The sequence below is a fragment of the Stegostoma tigrinum genome, chromosome 45, assembly GCF_030684315.1.
Source record: "Stegostoma tigrinum isolate sSteTig4 chromosome 45, sSteTig4.hap1, whole genome shotgun sequence".
Taxonomy (NCBI): domain Eukaryota; kingdom Metazoa; phylum Chordata; class Chondrichthyes; order Orectolobiformes; family Stegostomatidae; genus Stegostoma; species Stegostoma tigrinum.
The window spans coordinates 15,789,309-15,804,804 of NC_081398.1; the positions used below are offsets into that span (position 1 = coordinate 15,789,309).

Consider the following 15,496-nt stretch of genomic DNA (forward strand, 5'->3'; position numbering starts at 1 on the left):
GCTATTCCAGTGGTGGTCCCATTGGGGGTGCATCTGCCAGAGGGAAGCAGCTCAATGCATCCACATTCACTACTTGGCCTCCTGCACAGTGTTCCAACTTGTCATTCTACAACTTAGTGTTAGACCCCACTACTGAATTCAGCCTGAAACTATGGGCAGCACTGCTTTGTGCTCTTTAACTAGAGCTGGCAGGGGCTTACGGTCCGTTATTATTACAAATTTATATTCATAAAGGTATTGGTGGAACTTCCTGACTCCAAATATTACCGCCAAACCTTTCTTCTCTATCTGGGTGTATTTACACTCTGCATTAGCTCAAATCCTGGCTGCACACGCTTTCAGGTGTTCCTCTCCATCTGTAGAAAATAAATAGTTGGTGTACCACTTATCTGGTGGTACAGACACCAGTCATGTTGTGCAAAAATTCTGCAACATTCAAAGAAATCACCTTTTACTGTTTTAAACTCAAAAGAATACAAGAATTTCCTCAATTCTTTTTCATCAGACAATCCCACTGTTGCAGACATCAAACTGGAGAACTTTTGGTGCAGTCCCTTTACTGCAAGTATATCCTTCCTTTCGCAAGGGGACCAAAAGTGAGCACATTATTATAGCAAGGCATTTTTACTTTGTATTCAAATGGTCTTGCAACTGACTCTAACATTTGACTTCCTAATTCCTTGCAGCACCTACATGCTCATTGACCTTTGGACACCAACACTACCCAAATTCTCCCCATTTAAAAAAATACACTTTCTGATTCTCTTACCATTTAATAAATTTAAATCTTTTCACATTATATTTCATTTCTTATGATTTTGTTCACTCCATCATCCAGTCAAAATTCCCTTGAAGCCTCTTTGCATCCCCCCAACAACTGACATTCCCACCAAATTTGGCGTGATCAGCAAACTTCAGAATATTAATTGGTTTTCACATCTAAATCACCAATACCGATTATAAATAACTGGGGCCCAAACACTGTTCCTTGCATTACACCAGTAGTCACAGCCTACAGCCTCAAAACAAATAATGTGCTCCTACTATTTTCTTCTATCTGTTGACCAATTCTCAATCTGTGCTACTACATCATCCCCAATTCCAAGTGCTGTAATTTTGTTTACTGATCTTGTGTGGGACTTAATTGAAAGCATTCTCAAAATCTAAAAACATTGATGTCTCCATTTTCATTCTGCTGGTTACATCCTCAAAACTCCTATGGATTAGTTAAACATCAGTTTCCTTTTCATAAATCTACAGTGACTCTGGATAATCCTACCATTATTTTTGAAACATCTAGTTACCATATACTTTATAATGAATTCTAACTTTTTCACTGCTACTTATATAAATCTAATAAGTCTGTGGTTTCCAGTTTTCTCTTTCTCCTTTACTAGATCATTGATGTTACATTTACAATCGCTCAATCTACAGGAACCATTCTATTACTTATACAATTTGGAAAATTATGATAAATATATTCACTACCGCTACAGCCACTTATTGAAACACTCTGGGATGGAGACCATCAAGTCTAGGGATTTACTAACTTCTGTCTAATTCATTTCTCCCCATGTTTTTAACTAATGCTAATTTATAGTATCACAAAATTATACAGCAAAGAGCAAATATGCTCCATTATGCACTTGGCAGGAGGTTCTACTGGTTCCCGAACAGCTACCAAGCTAGTCCCATTCTCCAGCCATATACATTCATCACTTTCAAATATATACCAATTTTTCTTTGAATACCTCATATTGAATCCGTCTCCACTGCATTCCAAATCTTAACAACCAACAAAAGAAGTTTCTCCTCATCTCACTCATAGCTCTCTTGCTGACAATCTTGAAATTGCAAACCTCCCCTAGTTTCTGACATACCAACTAGTGGAAACATAACATCCCTCTGTACCTTGCAAAAAAAAATTGTTCATAATTTTGGACACCTCAATAAGGTCACCTCTTAATCTTCTCTGCTCCGAGGAAAATAAACTCAATTTCTTAATCTTTCTTTTTATCCAAAATCCCTCATTCCTAGTATCATTCTAACAAAGAATTTTCTGAAGTAGGCCCGAAATGTCAGCTTCCTTGCTCCTCTGATGCTACTTGGCCTGCTGTGTTCATCCAGCTCCACACCCTGTTATCTCATCATTCTAACAAATCTTCTTTTAACTCTCTCTATGGCTTTAAACTTCCTTAATTAATGTGCCCAGAACTGAGCACAATACTTCAGAAGTATTCTGACCAATATGTAGAGGTGCAGCATCACTTCCCTGCTTAGTTTCTCATTCTCATTTGCTCCTTGTTTTTTTTAATCTTCCTCTGTGAGGAGTTACACAGTATTTTTTTAGATTGTCTGTCATTTCATCTCCTGACTGTAACAGACCCATATCTGTCTTTGCTAATCTCTTCCTTTTTAAATTTACCTTTAAAAGCTTTGACAGTTCATTTTTTAATTTTCCTTTCTTTATCAGTATCTTGGTGCTCTTTTGCTGAATTGTAAAATGCTCCCAACCTCATTAACACTTTTCCTTGATCTAACTCAATGTTTCTACATATTGCCTGGCCTGGAGCACAGGCCCTATGAAGAAATGCTGAGGGACTTGGGTCTGTTCTCATTGGAGAGAAGGAGGCTAAGAGGGGATTTAATAGACACATACAAGATGATCAGAGAATTAGATAGGGTGGACAGTGAGAGTCTTTTTCCGAGGATGATGACTTCAGCTTGTACAAGGGGGCATAGCTACAAGTTGAGGGGTGATAGATTTAAGACAGATGTCAGAGGCAGGTTCTTTACTCAGAGTGGTAAGGGCGTGGAACGCCCTGCCTGCCAATGTAGTTAACTCAGCCACATTAGGGGCATTTAAACAGTCCTTGGATAAGCATGTGGATGATGATGGGATAGTGTAGGGGGAAGGGCCTAGATTAGTTCACAGGTCGGCACAAAATTGAGGGCCGAAGGGCCTGTTCTACGCTGTATTGTTCTATGTTCTATTGCTAGATGCTATTCAATCACATTTTAAGTTGGGGTTTTGTGCCTCAATGTTTGCTGTAAGTTGAGTATTAATTATTCAAATGTTAGGCCTGTCTGTCTACTGTCATACTTTTTACTGCTATCTACTGTAATGCCTTTTAACATAGCTTCTCAGTTTACCACAGCTAAATTGATTTGCCCCTCATAGGTTCAGTTTGCTTTGTTCAGGTTTAAGACACCAGTTTTGGATTAAACGATGCCACTCTCAAATTCATTGTAAAATTGAGATATTGTCACTCTTCCCTAAAGACACCCTCAAAAAGATGATTAATTTGATATCACTGCAAATTACAATGTCTAAAAATAGCCCTCTAGTTGGTTCCTTACTGTACAGTACTAGAAAACAATCTCTATACACTCCAAGAATCTTTATGTAAGATTAGCAGGAAAATCATGATTGAGTTTGGTTTAATCGGACAATTCAAGTTAATAGTCAAGTGTCCGTCACTGGGTATTGACTGCATACGCCTCCACATTTAATTAACAAAAGTGGTAAAAAACATTTTAAACTATCTTTTTATTCAAGTTAAAACAAAAATCAAAAAGTGACAATAACAAAAACAATTGAGGATAACTGACAACTTAAGGAATCAGGAGAAAATGGGAAACAAAAAAAATTTCTGTTAAAATCTCAACAGGTGTGGCAGAATCTTTGGAGAGAAAACAGATTTAATGTTAGGGCCCAGTGACCCCCCTTCTGAACTGCTCTGAAATGTTAACTCTGCTTTCTCTCTGCAGATTCTGCCTGACCTGCTGACTTTTTCCAGAAATTTCTGATTTCCAGTATCTACAATTCTTCAGTTTTTAAAGGAAAAAATGGGAAGTCATTTAGAGATTGATCATGCTTTCCTTAAACCTATTACTAATAAGTCTCCTTGAGTTATTTAATCTTCTGTAATTAATACAAATTTAATTGCAACCATACAAGTTGGCACACTGTCTGCTAGCAACCTTTTGCATTTTCAGTTACCAAACTTTATATCTGTACATCTGACTAAGGCAAAGGCACCAGCTTCCCTTGGACCTATATCACTGGCAAAATGTCTTATCAACAGCTTTACTTTAGAATAAAGTAATGTTGATTTGCATGGCATGGCAAGTGTAGACTGTGTATTTATGTACACTACAGCCAAAACATTTTAGCTCTCAATTCTATGCCATAATAGAAATGTTCCTGAGAATACTGCCATGTCCGAAAATCCAATTTGCTATAAGCTTTCTTAAGCATATTGACTTCGCACTGCATTTTTGTAATCAACGCAAAACACAATTCAGACAAGCCAGTAATAGGAAGATTTCTCACTTTAGGCACGAAAACAAAGACTGCCTGTTCCATTGGATCTAGTCAAGGCAAGGCAAAGCAGGATGCTATGAGCAAGCAAGCACTACAAGCTGCTAGAGCTTCAGTTTAGTCCAGTGTATGAGCTGGGTGTCTCTCCTGTATATCCTCAAATGCAACCTTTCAATGAAAGTTGTTGGTGCATCCTTCAATTCAAGTGTGCGCTTCCAGATTGGTTTCACAAGTTGGCACAACATCGAGGGCCGAAAGGCCTGCACTGTGCATCAGTGTTCTATGTTCTACCTATCTAATACAACTGCATGCCTGATAAAAGTAGGTTTGATAGCACTCCCAGTGGCATTTGTTACTGTTTCTCAATAACATTAATGATTTGGACGCAATGTGTGACAATTGATCAGTAAGTCTGGAGATGAGACACAAGTTGGTAGTGTGGTAATGAGTGAGGAGTAGACCTTTGGACTACAGATGGGCAGAACAATAGCAGGTGGAATTTAGTCCTGACAATCGAGTAGATTCAAATTGGGCAGATTAGTGAGGCAAGAGAAGACACATTCCAAGGTAAAAATCAATAAAATACAGTGGAGCAGAGAGACCTTGCAACACATGTCCGTAAGGTCTTGAAAGCAGTGGGACAGTTCGATTAAGAAGGCATATGGGATACTTGCCTTTATTAGTCAGGGCATTGAATACAAGAGCAAGTAGGCTATGCTGAAGCTATATGTAACTTTAGCTATGGCACAGTTGATATTGTGTACAGTTCTGATCGTCATATGCTAGGAAGCATGTGACTGGATGGGAAAATGCAGAGGAGATTGATCAGGATGTTGCCTGGGATGAACATTCCAGCTATGAAAAGAAACTATATAGGCTCAGTTTGTTTACCTGAGAGCAAAGGAGAGGCTGATTGAGGTCCATAAAATATGACCGGTGGAGTTAGAAATAAACTTTTCCCATTAGCAGAGGGGCCGGTTACTTGGAGTACTGATTTAAGGTGAAGGGCAGGAGATTTTGAGAGAATTTAAGGATTACTTGTTTTACCTGGACCGTAGTGGATATCTGGAACTCTGAGGTTGGGACTTTCCAGATTTTTAAGAAGCATTCGGATACTAGGTTATAGGCCAAATGTTGGGAAATGGGATTGGAGTATTTCGGCACCTGATGACTGGCATGGAAACAATGGTTTGAAGGGCCTCTTCCGGGCTGCAATGATTAATGACTCTCTTCCTTTCCCCATGCAGAACAACCCCAGATATGCTAGACCACTGAGGAACTATAAACCTCTATCCATTCTTGTAAAGCTTGATGGACCCCTTCTGTCAAATTTCAGAACCTTTCTCAAGGCCCATGGTCACAATTGCAAACGATAAACCAGCCGCAGAAAACTAGTGTTTCCTGTCAGTTTAGCCGAGGTTTAGCCTGTTTCTGTTGACGCAGTTGACAATATGTTGGAAGAAAATGTGGGCAATGCTGCAAATCAGGCATTATGTTCATTTTTTTTCAGACAGTGAAGCCAAAGTACAAGCCTTCATGCTTCCCTTACCTGCTGCCAAAATCTGTCACCACAGCTGATGACCTTCAATTCATTATTTCGGGCTCTGTCCCAGTTAATGCTCAGGTGAGTAGCTAAAACGGGAAGTGTTTATTTGCAGCTCCTGTCTGTCTATTACTGAGGAGCAATACATATTCCCGAAGCTCCTCATTGCTTGCTCATAAGGACATAATGCAAGAGTGTCAAATTCCAAAGTACCAGAGCATGCTATACCACAAGGAAGGGGGTGTGACAGGTTTTTTATGATTGGCTGAGGTACTGCAATGGAGAAAGTGAAGCGGTATTATGGGCTACTGGATAATTCAAATTGGCACAAGGCCTAGGATGAATTCCTTTTGTGTGCAGAGGATAGGCCCCTCTATGTAAGGGCCAATGGCCCATATGATGAGCTTTGTCCTTTTTTTTAACATTGCCCAGCAATATGTGGGAGCTACTGACTTCTCCATAAGACCAAAAGACATAGGAGTGGAAGTAAGACCATTCAGCCCATCAAGTCCACTCTGCCATTTAAATCATGGCTGATGGGCATTTCAACTCCACTTCCCTGCACTCTCCCCATAGCCCTTGATTCCTTCTGAGATCAAGAATTTGTCAACCTCTACCTTCTCCATGGCAATGCCAGTACCAATCAGGGTTGACTTATCAGCCAATTAGCATTCTTACTAGTTGTAGTATATATTGTTGTGATGGTTTGAAATTTGACTACAGTCAACAACTTGAGCCAGCAATAGGGTGATAAGGTGGCTTGGTGGCTAGCCCCTCTGCCTCACTGCACCAGCGGCCCCCGTTCCGTTCCAGCCTTAGGTAATTGTTTGTGTGTTCTCCCCATGTCTGCATGGGTTTTGTCTGGGTGCTCTGGTCTCCTCCCACAGTTCAAAATGTGCAGGGTAGGTGGATTGACTGTGCTAAATTATCCTGTAGTGCCAAGCAGTGTGCAGGCTAGGTAAATTAGCCATGGTACATGTGGGGTTATGGGGATATAGTAGGGGGCTAGATCTGGTTAGGATGCCCTTCGGAGGATCAGTGTAGACTCAATGTCCTCTTTCCACACTGTGGGGATTCTTTGAACTTCTGTACTACAAGTGGCTGCTCCTGTTTGTTTAACATATTGACAGAATCTCTACTGGTTTAATAGCAACCAATCAGAACAGGGAAAATATGATCCAAAAGGCATTAATTGTAACCCATGGAAGAGCCTAGGACCAGGTCGATCATCTCAGAATAAAGGGGCACCAATTTAAGATTGAGATAAAGAGGCATTATTTCTCTGAGGGTTATGAATCTATGGATTCTTGATCACAGAGAGCTGTCAAGGCTGGTCATTCAGTATATTCAAAGCTGAGATTGACAGGTTTGTAATCAGCAAGGGAATTGAGAGTTATGGGGAAAAGAAAGTAAAGTGGAGTTGAGGATGATCAGATCAGCCATAATCCCATTGAATAGCAAAGCAGACATGATGGGCCAAATAGCCTGCTTCTGCTGCTGTCTTATCATAGTCTTAAATCTCTCGGGTGGCCGTGCGCAAGTTCCCAGGGCTGTCATTTAGACGAAGTGCTGGTGTGTTCTCTGATGGTGGGGGATTCCAGATCTGAAAAGTAAGAAGAAAAGGTCATAGTGACTGAATTGACACCTAGGAGCTTGGTCAGAAACCAAGTGTCAGACAATCACAGAATCTCCCAGAGATCGTACAGCTGGCGGAGATTACAAAAGCACGACCTGTTCGCTGCAAAGCTGTGAGGCAATATTGTAGAAAACAGTTTATTTAATTGCGTGTCTAGGAACCGAACCAAACAGAATGCATGGCTCAAACTACAGCAAAGCCCCTCCCCCAATTAAAGCAAGGTGATTTCACCAGCAAAAATGTAATTAGTGGATGACGAAAATGATGTGAGGCAAAGTTTCAGTATTGACAGTGAACAAAGAAACTATGGCCTTTCAATAGGCAAGAAAGAGATAAAGGCAGGTTAAATTGCATGTAAGTGAATAAGTACAGTGAACAAAGTTGGGGAACAGGAAGCAAAAATTGCTCTGCAGTATATGATAGTTGAAGCATTGACGGAAACGTGGCTTAAGTCAGAACAGGACTGGATAGTTAACATCCTGAGTTATAAGGCCTAAATAGCAGTCTGAGTTAAAGATAGTATCATTGCCCTTGAATGAGGTACAGTTCTTCAATTAGAATCTATATGGTGGAGGCGCAAAACATGAAGTGAGCTGTGACCTTGTTGGGTATTTATTATAGACCTCCAAATATGGGGAGGAAGCAGAAAAGAGCATTTCTAGGCAGATTGTAGAATTTTGCAGGACATGTTAAGTTGCGATATTAGATGATATCAATTACCCTTATATAGACTAACCTATATGGGGAACAGAAGGACTGAAATTTCTGTAGTATGTGCTGAAGATCTTTCTCAAACAGTACATTTCTACTGCTGTGGGATGCTGTGCTGAATCTGGCCCAAGGATTGCATAATGTTCAGTACCATTTGTGACTCATCTGGCACTGAAGCAGCCCGTGTACACGTGCAACAAGCTGTGGATAATACCCAGGCTTGGGCTGACCAGTGGCAAGCGACATTTGTGCCACACAAGTACCAAGCTATGACCATCACCAATAAGAGACAATCTACACATTCACACTTGACATTCAGTGGTGTTACCATCAAAGAATCCCCCTCTACCAAGATCCTGTGGGTTACCATTGACCAGAAACTCAACTGGACTCAGCACATTAACAGAGCGGCTACAAGAGCAGGTCAGAAGCTGGGAATACTGCAGCGAGTAACTCATCTCCTGACTGGTCAAAGCTTGTCCACCATCTACAAGGCACAAATCAGGAGTATGGTGGTATACTCCCCACTTGCCCAGATGAGTGCAGCCCCAACAACACTCAAAAAGAAGCTTGACATCATCCAGGGCAAAGCAGCCTGCTTGATTGGCACTATATCCACAAACATTCACTCCCTTCACCACCGAGGGTCAGTAGCAGCAGTGTGTACTGTCTACAAGATGCACTGCAGAAATTCACGATCCTCAGAGAGCACCTTCCAAACCCATGACCACTTCCATCTAGAATGACAAGGGCAGCAGATATATGGGAGCATCACCACCTCCAAGTTCCCTTCAAGTCACTCACCATCCTGACTTGGAAATATACTGCTGTTCCTTCACTGTCGCTGGGTCAAAATCCTGGAATTCCCTCCCTAATAGTATTGTGGGTTAACCCACAGCAGGAGGGATGCAGTGGTTCAAGAAGGCAGCTTACCATCGCATTCTCAAGGACAACTAGGGATGAGCAAGAAATGCTGGCCAGCCAGTGATGCTCACATCCCACAAAATGAATAGGAAAAACAAAGAGACTTGCCAAGCGGAGAATGTCAGTATAGTGGAGTATTTGGGAAATAGCGATCATGGCCTAATAAGGTTCAATATTAGAAAAGGATAAAAAAATCCATCAATATTTTGGATTCAGAATTGGCTCACCCTTGGAAGACAAAGGGTGGTAGTGGATGGAAAATATTCAACATGGTGCTCAGTAACAAGTGGTGTACCACAAGAATCTGTTCTGGGTGCTCTTCTAATTGTGATTTTTTTAAATGATTTGGATGAAGGAGTGGAAGGGTGGATTAGCAAGTTCACAGACGATATGAAGGTGGGTCATGTTGTGGACAATGTGGAGGGCTGTTCTAGGTTAAAAAGGGACACTGATAGAATGCAGAGCTGGGCTGAGAAGTTGCAGATGGAGTTTAACCCTGAAAAGTGTGAGGTGATTCATTTTGGAAGGACAAACTTGAAAGCAAACACACGATTAATGGAAAGTTCCTTGGCAGTGTGGAGGAGCAGAGGGATCTTGGGGTTCATGTTCACAGTTTCCTGAAAGCTGCCACCCAGGTGGATAGAGTTGTTAAGAAGGCGTATGGTGTGTTAGCTTTCATTAGTAGAGGGATTGAGTTCAAGAGACGTGAAGTTATGCTCCAGCTATACAAAAGCCTGGTTTGGCCACATCTGGAGTATTGTGTCCAGTTCTGGTCACCTCATTACAGGAAAGATGTGGAAGCGTTGGAAAAGGTGCAGAGGAGATTTACCAGGATGTTGCCTGGAATGGAGGGCAGGTCTTACGAGGAAAGGTTGAGAACGCTTCGGCTTTTCTCTTTAGAACAACAAAGGATGGGAGGTACCTTGAAAGAGGTGTACAAAATGATCAGAGGTATAGATAGAGTAGAGAGTTTTTCCTAGGGTGGAAGGAGCTTTTAGGAGGGGACATAGTTTTAAAGTGAAAGGAGGTAGGTATCGGGGAGACGTCAGATTCTTTACTCAGAGAGTGGTAGGGACGTGGAATGCATTACCGGAGTGGGTAGTGGAGTCGGCCTCATTAGGGTCATTTAAGTGGCTATTAGATAGGCACATGGATGATAGTATAAGGTAGCGTTGGAGGTTAGATAGACCTTAGGATTAGGGTAAAGGTTTTGCACAACATCCTGGGCCGAATGGCCTGTACTGTACCATGTTAATAATTAAGATCCCGTACTGGAAAATGAAAGATTTTGGGCGTCCAAAAGTTGAACTGGACCAGGTTTAGCGGAATACATTATGGTGGATAAAATAGTAGATGAAAAATGGGAGCATTTCAAAAGGGAGGTGAATAGGGTGCAAGCTAGGGCCACACCCATCAGAAATAAATATGGAATATCCGAAGCTAGAGTCCCCTGGATAACTAAGGACAACGATTAGAAGATAAGGAAGAACATGGAGGAGTATGATGCATACCAGAATAAAATAGCAATAGAAATCAGGAAGAATATCTCAAATGCAGGAGAGGCTAAAGCTGGAATAAGTACGTATGAGAGTAAGCATGAAAAATGGATGGCAGGCTGTGCTGAAAAAAAATGCAATATTTTTCAAGCATATTGATGGTAAAAGATTAGGGAAGGACAGTGGGGCCCAGAATGAACAAGCGGGGTAAGCTGCTCACTGAAGTAAAAGAATTGGCAGAAGTTCTAAATGAATATTTTGCTTCAGTCTTTATCAAATTAGAAGCTGCTGATAATGGCTTAGTTGAAAACATGGGTGTTGAACAACTGAACAGTGTAGTAATAGATAAAGAAAAGATGCTAAAATGGTTGGCAGCACTGCAAATAGAGAGGTTGCCAGGTTCAGATGGGATGCATCCTAGATTGCTGAGAGAGTTAAGGGAACGAGTTGCAGAGCCATTGACAGGAATTTTCCAGGCCCTCTGAAAACAGGATTAGTCCGAGGGGCACTGACGATTGCAAATGTGACACTGCTATTTAAGAAAGGGACAAAGGATAACGCGGGAAACTATAGACCTGTCAGTTTGACATCCATTTTAGAAAAGAAACTAAACAGAGTGTAGGAGATGGGCACTTTTCAGAATGGGGACACGTCGTAAGTGATGTCCCCTGGGATCAGTGTTGGGACCATTGCTTTGTCTGATTTTATATACATTATTTGGAAATGGGTGTTGAGCAAAACCCCTAATTTGCAGATGATGCTGAGCGACTTCAAAGGGGCATTGGCAAGTTGCTTAAATGACAGACCCCTGGCAGATGGATATCAATGCAAAGAACTGTGAGGTAATGAATTTTGGTCGAAGAAGCACTGAGATACATTTCAGGTTCAATGGTACAACTTTTGAGGAGAGTGTAGGAGCAGCGGGACCTTGGGCTTTATGTGCATGATTCTCTGAAGGTGGCCAGGCAAGCTGAAACAGTTGTTAAGAAGGCTTGTAGGATGCTTGGGTTTATAAATAGATGTGTAGAGTATAAAAGCAAGCAAGTGGTGCTTCACCTCTACAAATTATTGGATACACCATATTTGGAGTATTGTATTCAGTTCCGGGCACCTTATTTCAGGAAAGATGTTAAAGCCCTTGCGCATTCAAAGGAAATTTATTGGAATAACAGGAATGAAGGATTTTGGACACAAGGAAAGATTAGAGAGATTAGGTTTAATTGTTTTGGACAAAGTCAGAAGTCACGACACCATGTGAGTAAAGTGTCAACAGCTAAATAACAAGTGAAGGGATGATCTCTGATCTGATTAATTGAAGCAGAGAGATTACTATGCGAGAAATCAGAGTAGAATCCAAAAGGACTACAGATCACAAATCCAGATAAATTGACCTACAGCACAGACTATGCTGAGAGACTCTGCTCTTGTGCCTCTCGCACACTTCTCAATCACCTTGTACACCAGCACCATGGCAGACACTGACCTTGTTCTCAGGGAAAAAAAAACTCTGCCTCAATTGATTGGGGCGTAGGTTATCCCTTCCCTTGCTATTCAGCTGTCGACACTTGCACGTTTGTACTTTTTTTGACATTCTTAATTACCTGGAATTATCTTGTAGTGATCTCTCCAGTTAAGTTCTGTGCCTGTATGCTTCCCTCCACTTCACCTGACGAAGGAGCAGTGCTCAGAAAGCTTGTGTTTTCAAATAAACTTGTCGGATTGTAACCTGGTGTTGAGTGACTTCTGACTTTGTCCACCCTCGTCCAACACCGGTACCTCCACATCATGTTTTTGGAGCAATAAAGATTAGGAGGTAACCATATTGAGGTATTCAACATTTTGAACAATTTTGACACATTAAAGAAGGATATTCTGTTTCCACTGATAATTGGAACTGCAGATGCTGGAGAATCCAAGATAATAAAGTGTGAAGCTGGATGAACACAGCAGGCCAAGCAGCATCTCAGGAGCACAAAAGCTGACATTTCGGGCCTAGACCCTTCATCAGCTTTTGTGCTCCTGAGATGCTGCTTGGCCTGCTGTGTTCATCCAGCTTCATATTTTATTATTTTGTTTCCACTGTTTAGTTTGCCAAGATTGGCAGCAAGAGAGCGAGCAGTGAGATGAGAAGAAGCCTCTTTACTCAGAGTCGTTAGGATTAGGAATGTGCTGCCCGGGAGAGTGGTGAAGGCAGATTCTATAGGTCATTTCAAAAGAGAGTTGGATATCTATTTGAAAGTGATGAAGTTACAGGGCTATGGAGATAGTGCTGGAGACTGGAACCAGCTGGGTTGTTCTTTCAGAAGTCAGTACAGACATGATGGGTCAAATGGCTTCTTTCTGTGCTGTAAAGTTCAATGATTCTAATTAGAAAATGGGATGTTGCTCAAGATTGAGAGACTTCAGAAGAGAAAAAGAAAGGCAAAATGGAGAAACTTGCTTTATTCATCATTGCCACCATAGCCAATGACTGAAAGTGCGTGAAGGCTCCTCAGGGCTCTTGTAGTACTGTCACTGTAGTAAGGCAACAGGCTAAAGGCTGGGATATGGAATTAGGTCATACATCAGCCATGATTTGGTTGAATGTTGGAACAGGCTGAAGGGCCTGAATGGCCACTCCTGTTTTTATATTAAAATAGAAACATGGAAGCCTGTTTTCAGCAAAGCATAATCCCACATCCAGCAATAACCAATAAAGTGTTGACTAAGTATCATTGGATTTGAAGCATTGACTGTTTTCTCTCTTTATATGCTGCCAAACTAGCTGAATTTCTCCTGCAATTTCTGTTTCACATTTTGAACAAATACTCTGTTCTTGTGAAACTGATTTGAGGGCTGTGTATTAGTCCAGGGCACTGAAGAGAATTAATAACGCCCCAGAGGTCTTTTAAATCCATCAAATGAGGCCTTGATTAAACAGAAACAGAGAGAGAAACTGTTTTCTGTGGTGGGGGTGTAGATTTCCAGGACAAGGGGGCACAGACTGAAAATCTGAGGCAGATCTTTCACGGTTGATGTCAGGAGCACCCTTTCACACAGAGAGGTGAGTGGGAATCTGGATATCTTTCTCTGATCCACCCACGCTCCATCCCAATTCCTGACTGTGGCTCAGTTTGAAATGTTGACCCTGCTGACAGATTGTAACTGGGTAAGGTGATTAAGAGATGCAGAAGAAAGCCTGGCATGGTTGGAATTGCCAAAGGTTCAAGGGGCTATAGGGGCCCAATTCCATCAATACATTCACTTTGGGACTGGGACTGCTGACTGTCCAATCCAATTCACAGATGGGGTTTGTGAATAGCTCCTATGAATGTTGACAGGCCCCCCAACCAGGTATTAAAGGATTCACAATTATTTTTAGATTGTGAATGATGGGCTCCTAGCAGAAAAGGTTAGTAAATATTGAAATTTTTATTGCGAACACTTCCTTTTTCAGATTCTCCGGTCAGTGGAACGTTGGTCTGCGGGTTCCAGTGAAAACTCCATCTACAATGCGTACTTGCATGTGATTCGTGATAGTCAGCATTTCATATACATTGAGGTAAAACCAACTTGGAGCAAGTGCTCATTCACCTCATTCATGTCTTCAACTGGTGATTGTGTCATAGAAGCATCCAGTCCATCCACCACCGACACTCAGTAGCAGCAGTACGCACTATCTACAAGATGCACGCAGAAATTCACCAAAGATCCTCAGACAGCACCTTTCATCTAGAATCACAAGGGCAGCAGATATATGAGAACACCACCACCTCCACGTTCCCCTCCGAGTCACTCACCATCCTGACTTGGAACTATATTGCCGTTCCTTCACTGTTGCTGGGTCAAAATCGTGGAATTCCCTCTCTAACAGTATTGTGGGTCAAACCACAGCAGGTGGACTGCAGTGGTTCAAGAAGGCAGCTCACCACCGCCTTCTCGATGGGCAAGAAATGCTGGCCAGCCAGTGACGCCCACATCCCACAAATGAATAGAAAAGAACCCTGCAGAGCCACAGACTGTCAGCAGTGTGGATGACCTTTGACCTCTGAAATGATGAGTGATCCACTTGATTCAAGGGCAGTTGGGGAGTGATAACGTGCTGGCCTTGCCACTAATGCCCACATCCCATTTTAAAAAAGAAAGTTCTTTTTTAAAAAGACAGAAGTAAGCCATTCAGCCCAACAGCTGTCTATCTTTCTCCCATCCATACAATTTTACAATGAGTCAGTCACCTCCCCAAAGCCTCCCCACCAGCTACAATACACGAGTCAGGAATGTGATGGAATCCTCCTCACTTTCCTGGATTGGTGCAGCTGCAACAACTTTCAAGCAGCTTGAAACCATTCAAGACAAAGTAGCCCATTCCCTCCACCAGTGATGCTCAGTAACAGCTGTATGTACCATAATCTCCATGATGCACTGCAGAAATTTATCCCGACTTCTCAGACAGCACCTTCCAAACCTACAACCACTACCATCTAGAAGGACATGGGCAGCAGAGCCGTGGGAACACCACCACCTTCAAGGTCCCTTCCAAGTGACCCATTTGATTTGATTTATTATTATCACATGTACGTAGGTATAGTGAAAAGTTTTGTTTTGTTTACGGTGCATACAAAGTACATAAGGTAATAGAATAGAGTGAAGAATACAATATTACAGTTGCAGAGAACAAGCATCATCCTGACTTGGTAGGTAGACGGGGTGGTGAAGAAGGCATTCAGCATGCTGACCTTCATCGGTCAAGGCCCTGAGTATAGGAGTTGGAATGTTATGATACAGTTGTATAAAGTAATTGGTGAGGCCGCACTTGGGGTATTGTGCACAGTTTTGGTCACCCTGTTATAGGAAAGAGATAGTTAAACTGGAAAGTGTACAAA

The 15,496-nt window shown here is 41.8% G+C and overlaps 1 protein-coding gene across 4 annotated transcripts in view; it reads left to right on the forward strand.

The window, feature by feature from the left end:
• The window catches only part of pld2 (phospholipase D2), a 108,220-nt gene that overhangs the window by 67,149 nt on the left and 25,575 nt on the right, over positions 1-15,496 (forward strand). For all 4 annotated transcript variants that reach the window (XR_007246761.2, XM_048524177.2, XM_048524178.2 and 1 more), the window contains exons 17-18: positions 5,835-5,948; positions 14,071-14,175. Coding sequence is in view for 3 of the 4 variants with exons in the window: in XM_048524177.2 (XP_048380134.1) it covers positions 5,835-5,948; positions 14,071-14,175 (219 nt within the window). In the remaining variant the exon portion in view is untranslated. The remainder of the gene's footprint in view (positions 1-5,834; positions 5,949-14,070; positions 14,176-15,496) is intronic.